This window comes from Rhinolophus sinicus, linkage group LG17 (genome assembly GCF_036562045.2).
Source record: "Rhinolophus sinicus isolate RSC01 linkage group LG17, ASM3656204v1, whole genome shotgun sequence".
Lineage (NCBI taxonomy): Eukaryota > Metazoa > Chordata > Mammalia > Chiroptera > Rhinolophidae > Rhinolophus > Rhinolophus sinicus.
In genome coordinates, this window is record NC_133766.1 from 5,847,780 (window position 1) to 5,866,812 (window position 19,033).

The window sequence follows — 19,033 nt, forward strand, 5'->3', positions numbered from 1 at the left end:
CTCCCCCATAAATCAATCAGGTTTTTGCATCTCCTTCTAGTAAAAACTGTCCTACCACCACCACACATGAAATCGCTTCTTTGGGATAGAACACATAAAGACAGGAATTTCATCTTCAAGATGTATAGCTATTCATCCTCTAAGGAAGTAGTCTCCATCAAATGCACAAGCCTACATCGCTTTTCAATTAACTGCTATCTTCAGAAGCAGAGACTTAACCCACAAAGATCGGAAACACTCTGGGTGAGCTTTGATGGGGCAAATGGCAGGTGAAAACAATTAGTGTGAGCAGGGTTGGTGATGACTTTGATGATAAATGTGGGTATAGTGGAGTTTAGGAGGTGGATGGAAGTCAGATGATAAATTGTCTGGCCAACTCATCAGAAATTGGGTTACAACCAAAAGCTAATTGCATCCAGCTCTCACTTTTGCCTAACACTAAGGAAGCAGTGTTTCCTATACACAGGAATTCTGTAGTGTACCCTCATGTTCTCTATATCGCTAACTCTAGGCTGATAACTCACAGATAAGTCAGCCACAGTCCACTTACTAGGATACATTTCATTACAGGCTTATAATATAAATAACTATTTAAATAAACAGAGCATGCACTGAAAACAAAGACTGAAATTACAACATCAGGAATGTTCGAAGATCATCTGTTGTAGCCGTCTCTCTGGCCAAAGCTGAGGAGACCTCCACTTGCCTTGAGAAATCACTACCACAAGAGGCTTTTGCTGGGAATATAACAATTTCACTTTCTCCCTTGCCTGCCTTGATTGTTCCGGGAATGAGGCAAGAACAAAGAGGAATCATTAAGAAGGCAAGTTTTACAAACAGTGGTGTGCTGGTGAATGGGCTCTCCAAAGCAGAAAGGCCCTGATTGTAGTGTTTGCCAATTCCCATGGTGTAAAAAGCCCCACCATGGTCAATTTCAAGGATGGCTGTGTTTAAAAACCTGATTGAAAAACTTAACAATCAGCTCTCATGAGGCAGTGCAGCCCACTCCGTCGCATGGCTGCTTATAACTTCACAAAGATCAATCCCGCCAAATTTCCATACATGTATGTGATATAACTGTAATTTCCTGAGAAGATGTACAAATGCAAGAGGAACAAGGCATTGGTTGAAGTTTTCGGCTCTACCGATGTTTCAAAAACACTTATTAAGAAACTCGGCCTCACTATTCATGGTAACCAAGACATGGAAGCAACCGAAGTTTCCTTCAATAGCTGATTGAGTAAAGCAGATGTGATATATAATACACACACACACACACACACACACACATAATACATACAGTGGAATGTTACTCAGCCATAAGAAAAGATGACATACTGCTATTTGCGACAACATGGATGGATCTTGAGATTATCATGCTAAGTGAAATAAGTCAGACAGAAAAAGTGGAGAACCACATGATTTCACTCATGTGAGATATAAAACTGAAAGCAACAAACGAACAAGACCAACAAACAAAAACTCACAGACAGAGACAACAGTATAGTGGTTACCAGAGGGAAAGGGGGAATGGAGAAGGTAAAAAAGGGTAAATGGGGTCAAATATATAGAGACTCGTGTCCAGTGCTACACAGGCAGTGAGCGAACGAGACTAAAGGATATCTGACTTTGGGTAGTGAACACACAATGCACTATAGAGATGATATATTATAGAATTGTATACTTTAAATCTATATAATTTTATTGACAAATGTAACCAACAAATTGAATTTAAAAAGTACAAAAAAGAAAGAATCTTGGTCTCAAGTTTAGCCTGCTCCCAAGCAATTTTTTGTGGCACACGATACATATATTTTTAAATTAGCGTTATATGTGATACTATTAACATAATGTAGCTTTTTACAAATATCCATAAATACTTTAAATTGGGTTAACATGTAATCATATTAGATAGCTTTCAACAAGAACCCGCAAGCAGCTTATTAATTTAACAGAGTCCCAAATCTTAGTAGGCTGTCATTGAATTGAATTTGTAGAAGTTAACACATTTGACCTCTGCCAAGTGTGGAAGGGATTTGGTTGGAGTAAGTCCTGAGAAACACTCTTGTGCTCCCTGCTCCAGGCAGGGAAAGAGAAGAAATTTGCTGAGAAAGGAGAGATCTGTTGTGGTTTCTCTCCACCCACGTTGGGCTGAAAAGGAGTACGCCTCCTGAAAACTGAACCTGCTGAACTTTCTAGATGTATAATATAAAGTGGGAAGTCCATCGGCCCCATCAATCACTAGTTCTGTGGGTGGAGACATATTCTCATTGTTAAAATTGTGCTCCAAGGACCTGCCCCATTAACGTTACGGAGTTGCCATGTGATATATGGAAGCACTTTGTAAACTCTGGAGAGCTAGCTACAAATAGGAAATCCTTCCATTGACATTATACAGCACTGGTAGTACCAATTTCTGGGGCGAGATCTTGTGATTCCTAATGTTTACTCTATCTTTACCACTGATAGTGTTTAGACCCACAAAAAATGAGTTCTCGTGAAGCCCTATGTGAAGGTTCCAAATGACCCGTTTGACCTACTGGCTTTCTAAAGCACCCTGCATCCTGAGTATGATGAAATCAAGGGAAATTCCCAAATAAAGTGCATTCCATCCCATGCCACCTGGGCCTGTGCCCCAATAGTTCCCGAGAGTGTTCTCCATCCTCTAATGTCATCGCATCTAAAGTGGAGTGTGGTTGGCATATCTGTGGGCATCCTACCAGTCTCACTACTTTTTATTAGGAGGGTCTCAGAAGATGGGAAGAGTAAAGGGAAACAACCCAAGAATATGAGAGAAAGGCAGGACGACTGTCCAGGATTGTTTTGCATACAGGTAAGACTCTCATGAGAATAAGACCTGATTTTCCCACCCATGGATTCAAAGATTAGACAAAGACTCTTGGAGAAGCTCTGTCCCCTGGCCACCCATACTCATTTATCATGGATTGGTAGTGTCTTTGCCAACGCAGTGTCTGGGGTAACCAAATGTCGTTGGCCCTTCCTCCGAGTCTCTTTCGAACAAGAATGAGAGAGGAAAATTCACATGCAGAAGAGTTCTGTTTGTTGTGTTGATTTGTGCACCCAGACAAACTATAGGCCTTGAACATCTGCCTCCTCCAAACCCCCCTTCAGCATCTCTGCATATGCTGAAGAGGATGAGGAGATCAATTCAAGGCTCTAGGAGATGAATTGAGGGTTTGCTATCAGAAAGATCCCCCAGTACGTATTATTTTTTAGAACCTGATGTTCAGAGTTGAAGATCAAGTCTATTATATCTCCAGCATGTAATTCATAAGTCCCTCCTACGTTTTGGATGGCAGCGTTGTTTGTTAGACTTTGTATGATGCCTTCGTTTTTACATAGCCGCACCTCAAAGGGAGCTGGTTCCTTGTAGGTTGTATTAGGAGCCACCTGGACATAAATTAAATACAAGCCACTCTGACGTATCTTCAGCTTCCAATCAGCCATCTCATCCACGCAAGGAGGCTCATGAGATGTCGTTTGCCATTTTGAAGGTAATGGTCCTGTAAGAAATTTACAAGGGAGGAAAACATGGAGAGCATAGTTATTTAATTATATCATCCTCTTCTTGATTATAGTTCTTTCCCACTTACAAGTTGTTTCTTTACCTGGTCTGTGATATTAATAGTTCTCACCAACCACAATTTGAATATATTAAGTATCTATCTATTCCTTGTTTTAGAGAAATTGCAAATCCTAAGGGTTATTGCTTGCTTGGAGAGCTCTAGGAAATGGATTTAGAATAGAAAAATGGGTCAAGTTTTAGGTGGCACTACATCTGTTGTCAGTGAATATTTGAGAAAGGAAAGGGAAGGGAAGGGAAGGGAAGGGAAGGGAAGGGAAGGGAAGGGAAGGGAAGGGAAGGGAAGGGAAGGGAAGGGAAGGGAAGGATCACACACCAGGATTGTGGTGACGGTTGGTGGTCCAGGATGTATATTCATGCTTTTCTATGTAAATGCTGTTCACTATGTATCTCTTCATCAATGAGACTTTCTCATTAATCTGTATAAAATAGTGCTCCCCTCAATCTCTCTCTTTACCCTGCTTTAGTTTTCTCTGTAGATGGTATCACCAGCCTAGCATTTTGTAAATGAAGTTGTTCATTTGCTTATTGTCTATTACCAACTTGAATATAAAATCTTTGAGGACAAATACTTCTCTATTTTGTTCATTGCTATATGTTCAGCACCTAAAAGAGTTCCTGGTACCTAGTAGGTGCTCAATAAATATTCCTTGACTAAGTGGTACATCCATGTTCCTAAATTGGATCCATTGTGTCTAAATTGTGGCTTTTCTCATTTGTTTATGCGTATGTATCATTCAAGATCCACTTGGGATCATTATCCAAACCCTCTCAAAATAGTAACCGGTAAATTCATGAGTTTATAAATGGAAATTATTTCACTGTTTAAATATAAGTATCCCTAGCTTAATGCTGTCACAGGGGTTGGGGAAAAGGTCAAGACTTAGTCACTTATTATCATAGATATATATATAGAGAGAGAGAGAGAGAATTTACATATTTTCCTAATGTTAATTGTTTGTACACAGTAGTGTGATTTCAGAGCCCCAGGAAGTGTTTTCACCACCCCAAATATTTATCTGACCTGTTCTCTAATTCTCCATAATTTCTGTTATGGGGGCAAAGTCTTTATCCCATAATTAGAAGGAACCCTTGATAAGAGAACACCCTGGAGAACGGAACATATTCACTTCTTATTTATCTATAAATGGCGGCTATAAGGCTATGAGCATAGGTTCTGAAGGAGAATAAAGGAGCGGTCACTAAAGGAAGAAGCGAAGTCTTCCTCTGCCTCTGGTGATCCCAGGGCCCAGTAAATTTCTTCTTGCTTGATGTGTAATAGTCAATAGGCAAGTCACCAGGAAGAAGGGCCGCTGGTTCTCTTATTTAATTCTGTAATAAGGGCCACTCATAGACCACCTTAGCATGACTTGAGGGCCTCAACTTTTACCACATCAGGAGGGAATTTCAAACATATCATGAATTCTCCATTTACTAGAAAAGCAAAAACATATCACAGAGGCAAAGACAAGTGAAAAGAGATTCCCTAATCCCCCACAAGCATGGAAAGCCAGGCGATTTGAGGTGTTAAAGGAAAACGGGTTGCAGTTAACTCTAGAAATATTCTGCTCTCAGCTGAAAATGGGTTTGGCCTGAGATCTGTAAACAGCCCAAAATGTATTTCTTTCCGATTGTGTAGGCAGTCTAAGAAATACCCTAAGACTCAGTTTAATTGTAAACTTGAGTGTGTTTTATAAGCAAATACCAGGGCACTATAGGGGAAAGTAACAAAGAAGCTAAGAAGAGAGGAGAAAGGAAGTAGCCATCCTTTCATCTCTCATTCCTCTTCTGTACATTTAGAAACAAATATGGCAGCCGCCACCGCCCATGCTCTACTAGACACCCGTAGTAGTGATGTAGCCTTGAATGTAAGCAGCGTCAGGGTGGGGGCTGGTCTGTCTGGTTGACCTCTGAAGCCCCAGCTCCTAGCCCAGTCCTTGGCCCATGCTAAGCAGTTAGAAATAGTAGCTGAAGAAGGAATAAAACAAAGGCTTCCTTAACAGCACTGGAGCTTACCTTCTTGCATCAAATACTAAGAAAAGTAAAACGGAGGCATGCAAGACAGATTACTCACCAAATTTAGCTGCACAGTGTTCATTGACCGTCTGTAGGGAAAGAAAAAAAGAAAAAAAAAAGTCAGGATGATGACAGTGTCACAACTTTCTTCACTGGTTTTGTTTAGAGATTCAGATTCCTGAAGCAAAGTTCTTTTCCTAGTCATAAAAAAAGAATTCCTCCCCCCACCTTGTCTGGTCTCTCTCCGCTTCCCTTTCTAGGTAGCTGGCTCTGTCCTCTATGTTTCAGTACCGGCTACCATTTTGAGCCTTGTAGGTAAAAGTTAAGGTCTCGTTCCATTCACGTAACCTCCACTCATGGGATAGCTGTTTGATCTTGGACTGTCCTCCTCCAGGGCTATAGAAATTTTCTATAAACAGTGCTCTCCACACCGCAGTGACTGCACAAGGTGATCCATTGGCATGTGAGAAGAATATAATACAATTTCTATTTGTTTATTTTTATTCTAAGTAATAAGCAATTAAGCTATAGAAATATTTACAACTCAGGTTGATAAAGCCATCCTTATTTCAAACAATCACGTGTCATATACAATAACTGAGATACCCTGAGGAGAGGTCAATTTCAAACTATTGCAACAGACCACAGTTTACATGCTACAGGAAGCCACCAGTGTGGTTAATTCTATAAATACAAGTATTTAAATACAAAGGGTTTTAAATACTTGTAGTAAGATAAGGTATAACTGCAAAAACATTTTGTACTGCGTGAAGTTTATTAGTTTCCTTACAGGAAAGTGCTTAAGAGACTTCTTGAATTTGAAGATGTCGTGCATTTTTCTCATAGGATTTCTCTGTCTGCTATGCTAGGAATAAATTAAAAGGACACAGAGGCAAAATCAGTGACACCAGCTAAGAGACCATTGTAATCCTCTAGGCAGGAAAGCATGGTGTCTCTGACCAAGGTCCTAGAGGTGGGAATGGTGCTAAGTGATTGGCAATGGCACCAACAGGAGTCCTGACATGGATGTGGGATGAGCAAATGAGGAGAAACAAAGATGACTCCAAGATCTGGGCGCATGAGTAATTGGAAAGGCAAAGTTGTTAATCCCTGAAATTAACAACTTTGAAATGAACAAGACCCAAGAGGAATAAAGTGGAAGGGAAGAAGGAATCATGAGTTCATCTGGGGACATGTCAAGTGTGTGGGGCTTACTAGATACCCGGATAGGAGAGTCAAGTAGCCATTGGGTCTATGAGGATGGAAGTTAAGGAGTCCTGATGACACAAATTTGGAGTCTTCAGCTTCTGTGTGATGCTGTAAGGCCTGAGATCAGTAAGCCAGGGGGTGTATGTAAGGAGGAGGACTTCCCAGTGTTCAGAGGTCAGGGAAGGAGGAAAAAACCAGCAAAGGAGACTAAGAAGGGAAGTGCAGGGAGTCAGAAAGGAAACAGAGAGAGTGTGATATTTGGAAACCAAGAGAAGATTAGGGAGGAGGAGTGATGAGCTATGTCAGATGCTGTTGGTGGGTCAGAGAAGACAGAGACTTGACCGATGGTGGTCATTGGGGTTCTTGACAAAAGCAGTTTCTGTGATGTGATGGGGACAGAAGCTTTATTGGAACAGATTTAAGAGTATAGGAGAAAAGAGAAAGTGGAGGCATTTTGACATAAGGGAGAAGAGAAAACTTGAGTGGATCCTGGATGGGGATAAGAGGCCAAAGGGATTTGTTTGTTTGTTTTAATGTGAGAGAAATGACAACACGGTTATCTGTTGCCGTTTGACGGGGATGCTTCAGTAAAGTGGAGAGGAGTAGCATGTGAGAACTAGGAGATCTTTGTTGGGGTAACGTCCCTGAGTACGTAAGAGGGGACAGAATGTAGTTCATGGGCGGTGGCCTTAGATCGGTGCAGGGACAATTCATACATAGTGACAAGAGGAAAACACAATATATGTGGGCAGGTGAGTGGTAGATATGGTGGGGAGCTTGGAAGCTTCCTCCTTGCCTGCTGCTGTTGTCACAGAACCTGGAGGCAAGGATATCAGGTGAGAAAATGGGAAAGAGGTGTTAGATGTTTAAAGAGAAGTCAAAGGAATGAAATAGTCTGATGGAGAAAAAATGGAATGGAAAAATTATGGGTTGTTCACAGAGCTACGTTGAAGTCCCAGGTGAAGTTAGTGGTCATCAATTTAAAGTGAGACCTTTCAACAAAGTCGTTTTCCCACCACATTCAACTGTTGAAGACACAGAGCAATTGGATTTAGTCAGTGTTGAAAATTTTCCAGGACTGAGGTTTTGCTGTTAGACTATAATAAAGAAAGAGAGAGAAACAAGTGAGTGGGTTCATAAGCCATGGAATTTAAAGTGTATAAGGAAAGAAGGAAAGGTCTGACTAGAGTGAGGGATAATATCATTTTAATGTAAACAAAATAAAAACTTTTCACCACTGAACGAGGGATTAAAAATTCAGTGTCATAACATGGTAAGTGCACTCAAAGGTGCATTCTTGCATTTTGATCTACATTTCCTTGTGAGGTAATTTTTCAGTTATCGCTGTCAAAATTATGAATCAAGGTAAATTAACTTAGAATATCGCCTTCAAATTAGTGTATCACAAAGTGTTAAACTAAGATAAGAAAAGACAAGCAACATATTTATGTTTCTCTACTAAATGACTCTAATACAATATTATTTCAATTATTTTCCAAATGTGGGTTATATACTAACATAGTCTATAAAATGTAATATTTTGGTAAAAAGCAAAATGGATTTGCACTGTGAATAAGCTACATTAAGCATATTATTTGATTCACCCTTGTAAACTGTGTATCTTTTAAATATGCATAATATTAGGACTTGGATATAATTTATAGTAGTGTATGTATTGGGATTGGAATTAAAAACATTTTTATTTCAATAAGGGGATACAATCAAAAAGTTTGGAAGTTAGCTAATTCTTATGAAGGGCTTCAGCCAGATGTTCTATCAGGTCCTGCTCATGCGTTATGAGCTGTAGTGATAATGATGCTGGTTGTAATGAGGAACTGAATAAAACTGGAAGCACCAACATTCCCACCATTGGACTAGCGTTGTGACCAAGAGAAACAAATGCAATTTATGGTCTTCGCCTCTGAAGACGGTTATAATCTTTCTAGAAAGACGTGATTGCACACAGAAAGCAACTGAGTAACTATCTAAATATAAATGAATACCAAACTACGAGCCACAGATAATATCTGTGCTGTCTGCTCTCACGCACAGAGTGTGGCAAGACCTAGTACCATAGACGAATTTTGCCAGAGACAGAAATCCTGGATCGCGTACTGTGGGCAGCTGGAATGTCTACTTCCAGCTACGGAACCCACCTTTGTGATAGTCTCTAATTACTGTGACAAGCAAAAAATCTCTGTCATCACAAAAATCATGTTTGGCCCTGAGGGATAGTCTTTGGTTGAGGAGGCGAAAGCGATAAGCAAGGAATGCCCATATTAAATCTTTTCTAATTTACCTTCACAGTAATAACTGGTGCAAATGTTAATCACTGCCCTCTACGGAGAGCTTACGATGGCTCAGGCGCTCATGTACTATCTCCTGAATCCTCACTGAAAGTCTACGCAATAAGAATGAACACGCTCCCTGGCAGATGAGGAAGTGATACGGGAGGAATTAAGTAAATAGCCCAAGGTCATGCAGCTGATAAGAGGCAGGCTGAAATGCAACGGGAGCCCATCTGACTCACCAGTCTCACCCCTACACCACTCTCTGGGACAATTTCTATTTATAGTTCTGGCGCTGTTTGGAAGGAGTAAATACCACTTAGGAAGAAGCATATGGGACTTTCAGTTTGATTTAGTTTGGTTCATTTTTGCTTAGAGGGATCAGTTGATCTTGTAACCCCATTTGGTTTAAGCCAAGATTTATATAGCTGGCTTCAAATGGCCAAAAATTACTACGGAATGCTTTCTCCAAACCAACGCTAATTAGATCAGAATCTACTCTGCTTTAAAGTACAAGCACAGCTTCCCCTTTGGGAAGTAGCCTTCATTTCATTGAAGTAGGGGACTCTCCTGAACTTCAGGGACAACTTCTATGAGATTATTTACACTGAGCAGTAGACCTCATAGTCGATCCTTTTGGTTGAATGTCTTCTGAAAGAAGCGGGGGGAAAAAGAGAAAAGTTTTCTCCCAAGGAAGTTTCTGTTGGTCTAGAAGGAGCTGGTCTTCCTGTCTAAAGCTTGTGAGTTAGTGCCTAGAGAAGTTGCAACATGGAACTCTGTGTATAAAATTAGAGTGAAGATGAAAAGAACATAAACTCCAAGGTTAATGAGAACGTGGAAGCAGCCTCCTAATGACTCACCATCCACTAGCCACTCAACCGTCTTTTCCAAAGACACTTATTTGTGGTCAGTAGGAAAAAGGGAAGTGCAGGCAAGTGGAAAGTGTCCTTGTGTTGTCAGCCAGGCCACTGGCTTTTCGCATAGGAAATGAACCTCCCTGGTGTCCTGTCAGAACAATATCCTGAAAACCTTTTAAGCATCCACAAATTTTGAACAAGCTCAGGGCTATTTCTTTCAAGGAAGAACCTTTCATTGAGAAGCTGCATGTCGTCCGGGAGAGAGAATCCGGAATCAGAGCTCGAACACTGGGGGCTGATCACGTCCAATTCTGCCAACAGCTGTCCTCGATGCCTCTAATTACTAGACCTCCTCTTTCCCTTTGAAGAGCCACTGTGTGCCTTTGAGAAAGGCATTTCCCTCCTCTTGTGGGCATCGGTTCCCCATTCATGCACAGGAATGGGTGGCAGCTGTAACACATCCTATGTTCTTGGGGTCATCTAGTTAATGAGACTTGAGGTGGTTTTTAGAAGGAAAAAGCACTTCCAAATTTAAGCTGTTGCTATCCTCACCCTTCTCCTTCTTCAGAAATCTAAACACTTGGAACTCCTGACAATTCTTTTCTTTCTGCTCAGTTTCACTGCTCCAGAAAGTTCAGACTTCTGCTTAATGCATTCCTTGAGAGAGTGGAGACATGGTTTGAAATGTTTCTGTGTGTGTGTGTGTGTTTGTGTACCATAATATATATAACATTATATATATGCATATATATGTACATATAATATATGTATACACATATATGTGTATATAATATATATTACAGTATATATTATATTTGTTATATATTATATATACATGATATTATATAAAATGTATATATAATATATCTCCTTGTATATGCTTATTAAACACAAATTAATGGGCTACCGTGTAAAACTTTGGCGAAAGCTACCCTTGCCTCAACTAAACACCAGCAACTACAGTGTACTGCTTGGTCCGCATTTTTTTTCTAGGTTGCTTCAAATACCTCAAGTAGTAGGACTGTATCTTTGAAATCTTTGCTGGCAAATCCCCTTAGAAAGTGTTTTTGCAGCCCCTGATTTCATTCCATAGCCCTTTCTTTGATGGGCATGTACCACCCTATTCTCCTCAAAGGCTCAGAATCTTCAATCATACCCAATAATGGGCCAAATCCTAAATTACATCAAACATTTCTTATTTTCTTTTTGGTCTGTGCTATGCAGTCAACAGTCAGAAAAACTTCTAATAAGAAGTTTTCATATATTTCCAAATATCTCCATTTTCTTTGCTGGACCCACAACTTGGACTGGAACTCAATGGGAAATTCCTGATAAGCTTCAGGGGCTTCCCGAGTAGGAGTGTGCTTCACCCTTCCTCCATGAAGCCCTCCCTGATCACCTGGGCCCAAAGTCATTGCCCCCTCTTTGAACTTCTAAAGCATTCAGATTTTTAGATGAATAATTAACCACTGTTGAAGCTAGAAGGGACATTATCATGAATCAATTCATTCTCCTACCACTGTTTTTCCAGATGAAGAAACAGAACCAGGAAGATGAAATACCGTTCTCAAATTTATGCAGCCAGTAGTTGGGATACCTAGAACCAGAGTCCAGATCTTCTTACTCCTAATTCAGTGCTATTTCCCTCCTCAAAGATACGCTAACCACCTGCCGCTCATCTTATTCTGTCTTCTGGTATCTCCTTATGTCTTTTCTCTCAATAAGACTATAGCTTGCATCTCATTCCTTGAGAGCAACCATCATGTTTTACACCTCTTTATTCCACCAAGAGGGTTTATTTAGCAAAGTTCCAGGAAGGGCAAAAATACTCCATACACAACTGTCAACTGGCTGTTTTAATTAAGTGAGTCAGTTCTGCCACTGACATTCAGCATTTTCTAATCTCTCTCATTTCAAAACACTTAGATAAGCCCCCAAAAGCCATATGCCATGACAACACTGAAATTATATGGACATTTTCTGTACTCACATGTCTCATCCAACCAGCTCTGACAATGTCAATAACTGGACTTAAAAAAAACAGGATTATAATAAGTAGCAAGCTTAGGTGCTATTGTCTCTTACCTTGAATGGGAGAAGAGTAAAGACCAGTGTGCTGAAGGAGCAAAGCAATAGGAAGAAAACGATTGTGGAGTAGAGGATCCATGGCTTCCAGGATGTTCTCTGTGCTCCTGGAGGACTTGAATGGTGTAAAGCCATGTTCTCCATGTGTCTCAAACTCATTCTCTGCAGGGAGGAGAGCTGTGGAGAGCAGAAGTTCACAAATGATGGGCAAGTGATGCAACAAGTCGGTTTTGTAGTATGGTAATCAGTAGTGGGTGTAAGAGGCGGGGTTTTCCTTCTGATTCTGTGTGTTGGATAACGATACTTCTAGGATAAGTGCTGAGTCTCATTTGATACCAGGCCAAAGGCTAAGAGCCAACACAAACACAGAGGATAAAAAAAAAAAAAACGAGGGAAGTTCAGAAGGAAAGAAATCTTTTCCGAAGCTAGAGGAAGTGCAGCATTACAAATTATTTCCAGATAAGAAAATTACTTTTTATAAGAAGTACTGAAGCTCAAATAAAGCCCTATCATACTTTGTGTATGTGTGAGGCTGGGGGTGGAGAGCTAGGAAGGCTACGATGCATGGTTTACAAAAAAATAGTTTCATTAATTTCTAGGATACAAAATCTGTTCATTCTGAGAGTCTCTACAAAACACCAAATGCCTTACTAGAATTTGATGTAAAATACATATGTAAAGGCAGCAAGCTCATTTCTCTCATATCTCACTTATTTTAAAACCCTGAAACTTTAGCACTGGCATCAAATAGAAATAAAATTATCATACAAAACAATATCTTCTTGGAAGAAAATTCCTGGCACCAAAAATGCTGACTTTCTACAAAATGGAGGAAGTGCCCTGGTTCTCTGTACCTCAGTCTTTCCATCTGTTAAATGGGATGGATGCCTACCTTTTATACAGAGTGCCAGCATCGTGTGCTAGAAAGTACATGGCCTTTTAACTCAGGCTGACTTGAGACGGGAGCCTGGTGCTGCCCAGCCCTTCTCTGTTCAGTGACTTTCAACATGGTTTTTGGCCTCTCACTTTCCTTCATTGTAAAATGGACAGAACTTTCACTTCGTAAGGCTTTTTCAAGAATGAAATCAGTGTCAAAGTCTTGGCTCATAAGAGGTGTTCCATAAGTGTTTATCTCGTCTCCTCTCTTCTTAGAGATGTTGTGAAGATTGACTCAATTGTAAAATCCTAGAAAAGGATGATTTTTTAAAAATGTTTGCCACAGGGTGTAATTCAGCTAACGTTCATTTAGATGAAAGGAGGTCAAAGGAAAGTATTGTGCAGACAGTTTTACAAGCTAACTGAAAATTAAAGAGTTTGAAAACTAGAACACAAGCCTAGAGATTGAACACTCTCATTCATGAGAGAGGAAGGAAAGGATAAGCAAGTGGGTGGGCTGTTCCACCATTCATAGATGGGTAATGGTGGAAAGAATCCTGTTCTGTAACCCAACCGTCTTCCCTTAAGACCACACTGTGTGCAGAAATAGTTCTCACTGAGTTGTCAAATTTTAACTGGGCCCTATTTTACCTTGATCAAGAAACAATCTCTGAAGAAAAGAGTCACAGAGCCACTCAGAAATAATGTTTCCGTGCAACGATATTTTTGTGCCTCTGTACCAGATGCTGTGAAGCAGGAATGAGTAATAAACTGGACTCCTGAAGAGGAAGAATGACTTGTCCCTGTAATTCTTGCACTTGCATTTTGTCTGAAATGCACATGCACAACCACAGAATTTAAAATCGGCCCCTGCTGAGTTAGATTTTAAATCTCATCCTCTTCCTACCTCCTCTCCAAATTTTAGGTGGAACTCCCTCTGCTTACTCACTTCAGTAAATATTTATTCAAATGAGGCACTGTTCCAAATAAAATCCAGCTCCTCTTTCTGCCCTTAACTAAAGTTAGGCTCTGGGATATCCTGATTCATTCTTTTAGCCTTACGAAAGTATCTTAAGGAAAATGACATGCTTATCTCAAGAAGAATGCATTCCAGGGCTGCAGAAACAGGGCTCGGAAATGAAGGAACTTCAGGTTAGGACAAGTGACAGTGGTGAAGGCTTTTTGCTATTCTTGGATAAATGAGTCAGCATTGGTATGTTTTTGGTGTAAGCTATCAGAATTCACATCTCAGATGTGACATCTCAGGACCAAACGGTAAAGCGGTGAATTAGGACCAAACCCAAGCTTTTGTATTTATGGCCTGTTACTGCTTCAGACCGTTGAAATGAGGTATTTCTTTTTTTTAATTAAGTCCAGCTAGCAAATCCATGTTGAACATTTACTGTCGGCCTATTTCTGTGCTAAAAGCTTTGAGGGGTGTGAAAGGAATCACAGCCATCAAGGAATTTGCCACCCAACTAGATCAAAACCGTACACACAGGGGAACAGAGGCCCAAATGAGTACTAGAGAACTGAACCTTACAGTACAGAAAGATAAAGATAAGCTAAAACAGTTGGGAAGACAGGTTGGAAATGGATTGTTTGAGAGGAGAAAGGAGGGAGTTCTTTTTTGAGAGAGTGGTAAAACTTGAGGCATAAATATTCAGAGGTATAAACATCTGTAAAGGTTAGAAATTTTAAAAAAATCAGCATGAATTATGACAAAACATCAGACTTTTGTATAGTCTAATAGTTTTCATTAAGGAACTGTAAAATCAGGAACTTCAGGAAAATTAGCAAAAAATGTACTGATTTTGTGACAAATAGATTTGACTTTGGTTTGAAGATACATAGATAAACAGATGATTGATAGGTAAAAGATAGATAGATAGATAGATAGATAGATAGATAGATAGATAGATAGATAATTGATAATAGAAAATATCCAGACAGATATGATACATAAATAAGATTTTAAACTTGGAATTGTATAAAGGCAGTAACAGTATTTGTTAAGGTTTATAAATACCTACTCTATAAAAAGTATTGTATACAGTTCATTATATGTAAATAGATACATATGTACATCTATGTATATATACATGTTTATACACATATTTACATATTATGTGTACAATAATCTAACAGATATACAGAGATTTCTCATATCAATCTCCAAATCATTCTCTCCAAGGAACTAATAGCAACCCTAATTAGGGGTCTAGGAAATAGTTTGAATCCAAACTCTGTTTATCTTCCATGATGTGGGGACCCTATTCTGTGCCCCAGTTTGTCTTGTTCTGTGTGTTTTGCATGTCCACTTTTTTGGAGCCCTTACCAGATTCCTTGTTGTTTTCCTGGCTCGCATACGATAAAGGTAACAAGTCTGGTGGCCAGTGTCCATGGGAGCCTTCCTGTCCTCTCCACCTGCCTCACCACTAATCTTTGAGAAAGGCCGTGTGGGGTGGTTGTGTGTGTGTCCTTTCTAGCCAAACCAGCATGCGTCAGTGTCCTGGCCGTGGGAGGAGCATCTTAAACCCTGTTTGATGAGAATAATTGCTTCCTGCTTGGAATCTGAACTGAAAGTAGATTTTCTGTTGTGCAATATGGCCTGACATTTCCTATTTAAAACCATCAAGCATCACCCTAGAGCCATAATGAATGGGCACTGCTGTTAGATCATGTCTTGCCCAACATCACATAGATCGCCAGGCCACTATGTGTTTCACCTGTCCACCTACTTGAAATAAGAAGATCTTAATATTCCTGTGACTAAGCATCCCCTGTATCTCTTGGATTTCCTCAGGCAGCCCTAGCAGAAGGGCATCTGGGGGAGGTATTTCCCCTTTGCTCTTCTGCTTGGTCTCCTCATTTGACAAGCTCCTCTACACCAGCTCTACCAGTGAACAGTCAGCACATTCACCGCCCTCAACACCCAACTGTGACAGTGTTCCTATAGGAATCGATGGGACACTTCCTCTTCTGGTTTTCCATTTTTAGCACTGGCCTCTCGCCATTCGATTTAGATATTCTGGCTCATGGCTAGATTTATTGGTTTGGGCACTGGGAACCTAAATGGGTAAAAACCAGTTTTTGCTATTCTATATAAAATGATTCTACAATACAGCAAAAGACGTGCTATTCCCTTCAAACATTATTGAATGCTCTCTATGTACCAAGCACAATATTAGGAACTTGAATGCAGCTAGACAAGGGTCAGTCCCTATCTTCAGATTTGTTATTGCTTTTTGTTTGGTTTGGTTTGGATATTACAAGCAGCTTGGGAAAGACACAAATATAGAAGGCAATACAGGGAGAAATGTTGTAATAGGATGAGAACCAAATACCTGACCTCCCTCAAAGTAAGGGGAAGTTTTACAAAGGCTGAGATATAGGTCTGAGGAGAGGTTATCCAGATGAAAACACCTCCTAATATCCCATTATCCAAAGCTAGTAAATTACTATTCAGGAAATTCATCACTATACAATATGCATGTGTTTTATATCGATAATTTGCTGCACAGAATAATAAATAAATATCTATTATATATACTACTTAGAGTATAATGTATAACATATATTTAATGTGTGTGCATGCACGTGTGTATGTGTGTGTGTGTATGTGTGGTGTGGTCTTTCAGTGTTTCAGGCACTTTATTTGGCAATGGAGGAATCAAGAGAAACAAGTCAGGGTCTCTGATCTTAAGGAAGCCACGTCCAGAAATTGCTGGTTCTTTTACATTGGATCCTTCCAAATGCATCGAAAATATGTTTCAATTTCAGATAAGTTTCACTGATCTTTTTTATATGATTTTATGTAACTTCCCCAGAGTTACCAGTTAATTCAATTCAGGAGAGAATTGACAAAGCATCTAGAGTTGCCCAGGGTAAGGTACTGGTCTATCCAGTTTGACGACTCTAATGGTGAATACAGTAGGACGTTCCACTATAAAGAGGAAATCTCTGGCTGGCATGCCAATGGAAAAAACACTGAATCATAGACAATACTGTGGGATGCTGATTAATGAAATGGTGCCAATTAAAGGTAGCAGGCAGTTTCCATTTGCTAAATGAAGAAATAATATGTATGACTTAACTGTGAATGTTTTGCTAAGATAAGCCCTAAATATTTCAAGGTTTTAATTGTCCAACCAGCCTAAAGGAAATCTCTTTGGCTGAAAGTGAGGGTGTTCGCCTCTTCACACGTACACAGCCTCTCACATCCTCTCCTGGTCCCTCATCCCACGAATTTCTAGATCTTGTCACTAATTGCAACACCACTGATTGCGACACGACTGAGTACTAATTTGAAACGTACATTATTAAAAAAAGAGAGAAAACTATAGAGCATAAGCAAGGAAACAACATGTATTAAAAGCCTGCTCTCAGGACACAGAGAGAAACTACTTAAGACTCTTGATGAACTACTACTATTCATCTCAGTAATTAAATACTTACTTAGAAAGTACTGCAGTGCTAGCTCTAATCCAAGATGGTGACATAGGAGGCTCCTGAATTCACCTCTTCCCATGGACATATTAAATGTACAGCTACACACTAAGCAATGACTTCTAAGAGAAATCCAGAAACTAGCTGAGCAATTTCTACACACTGGGTGAAGAAGAGAAACCCACAGTGAATCTGGTAGGAAAGGAACAAAGGAATTACAAAGCTACCAGAAAAAAATTAACAAAATGGCAATAGTAAGTCCATACTTAAACAGTTACTTCAAATGTAAATGAACTAAATTCTCCAATCAAAACAGTAGACTGACTGAATAGATTAAAAAATAAAACCCATCTAAAAAATAAAAATAAAAATAAAACCCATCTATATGCTGCCTACAAGAGATGCACTTCAGCTATAAGGATACCCAGAGACTGTGTGAAGGGATGGAAAAAAGATGTTTCATGCAGATGAAAGCCAAAATGAAGCAGCCCAGCTATATTTATATCAGACAAAATAGGCTTTAAGCCAAAGACTACAATAAGGTCAAAGGGGGTCTCTATATGCAGACGATATGATATTATACATAGAAAACCCTAAAGACTCCATCAAAAAACTATTAGAATATATTAATTCAGTAGAGTTGCAGGATACAAAATAAATATACAAAAACCAGTTGTGTTTCTATATACCAAGAATATACCATCAGAAAGAAAAATTAAGAAAGCAATGGCATTTATAATTGTATAAAGAAGAATAAAATATTTAGGAATAAATTTAACCAAAGCAATGAAAAATCTGTACATTGCAAAGTATAAGACATTGATGAAGTAAATTGAAGACACAGAAATATGGAAAAATATTCCATGCTCATGGATTGGAAGTATTGATATTGTTAAAATGTCCATACTACCCAAAGTAATCTATGGATTTAATAACCTCTATTAAAATCCAATAGCATTTTTCATAGAAATTTAAAAAGTCCTAAAATTTGTGTAGAACCACGACAGACCCCAAATAGCCAATGCAATCTTAAGGGAAAAAAAAAAAAAGCAAAGTTTCAGGAACCACACTTTCTGATTTTAAACTATATTACAAAGCTATAGTAATCAAAATAGTATGGTGTGGGCATAAAAACAGACAACACATAGATCAATGGAACAGAACAGTAAGCCCAGAAAAAAACTTGCACATATATGGTCAACTAATATACAACAAAGGAATCAAGGATGTGTAGTGGGGAAAGGATAGTCTCTTCAATAAGTGGTGTTGGGAAAACTGGACAGACATATGCAAAATAATGAAACTGGACCCCTATCTTACACCACACACAAAACTTGACTGAAAATGGATTAAAGCCTTGAATGTAAGACCTGAAACCATAAAACTCATAGAAAACAGTAAGTCCTAGAAGAAAACTATAGAGACAGCTCTCTAGAAGAAAACAGTAAGCTACTTGGCAGTGATTTTTTTGGATCTGACACCAAAAGGAAATGTAACAATTGTAAAAATAAACAAGCAAGACTACACAAGGCTGAATCAATAAATCAATATGTCGGCCACTCTGGCGTCTTATCTGAAGGCTCTGGGGGGAAATCTGCTTCTAGTCTCATTCAGGTAGTTGGCAGAATTCAATTCCCCTCCATCTTCAA

At 39.3% G+C, this 19,033-nt stretch overlaps 1 protein-coding gene and 1 long non-coding RNA gene across 3 annotated transcripts in view; one reads left to right on the plus strand and one right to left on the minus strand.

Annotated features, from left to right (window-relative positions):
- The window catches only part of LOC141569361 (uncharacterized), a 366,511-nt gene that overhangs the window by 226,106 nt on the left and 121,372 nt on the right, over positions 1 to 19,033 (plus strand). The window lies entirely within an intron of this gene.
- TNFSF18 (TNF superfamily member 18) lies at positions 1,810 to 12,235 on the minus strand. The gene is made up of 3 exons (XM_019732221.2): positions 12,060 to 12,235; positions 5,679 to 5,709; positions 1,810 to 3,524 (listed from the first exon to the last, which is right to left on the minus strand). Exons 1-3 carry the CDS (start codon positions 12,216 to 12,218, stop codon positions 3,178 to 3,180), a joined length of 537 nt encoding a protein of 178 aa, XP_019587780.1. The 5' UTR covers positions 12,219 to 12,235; the 3' UTR covers positions 1,810 to 3,177.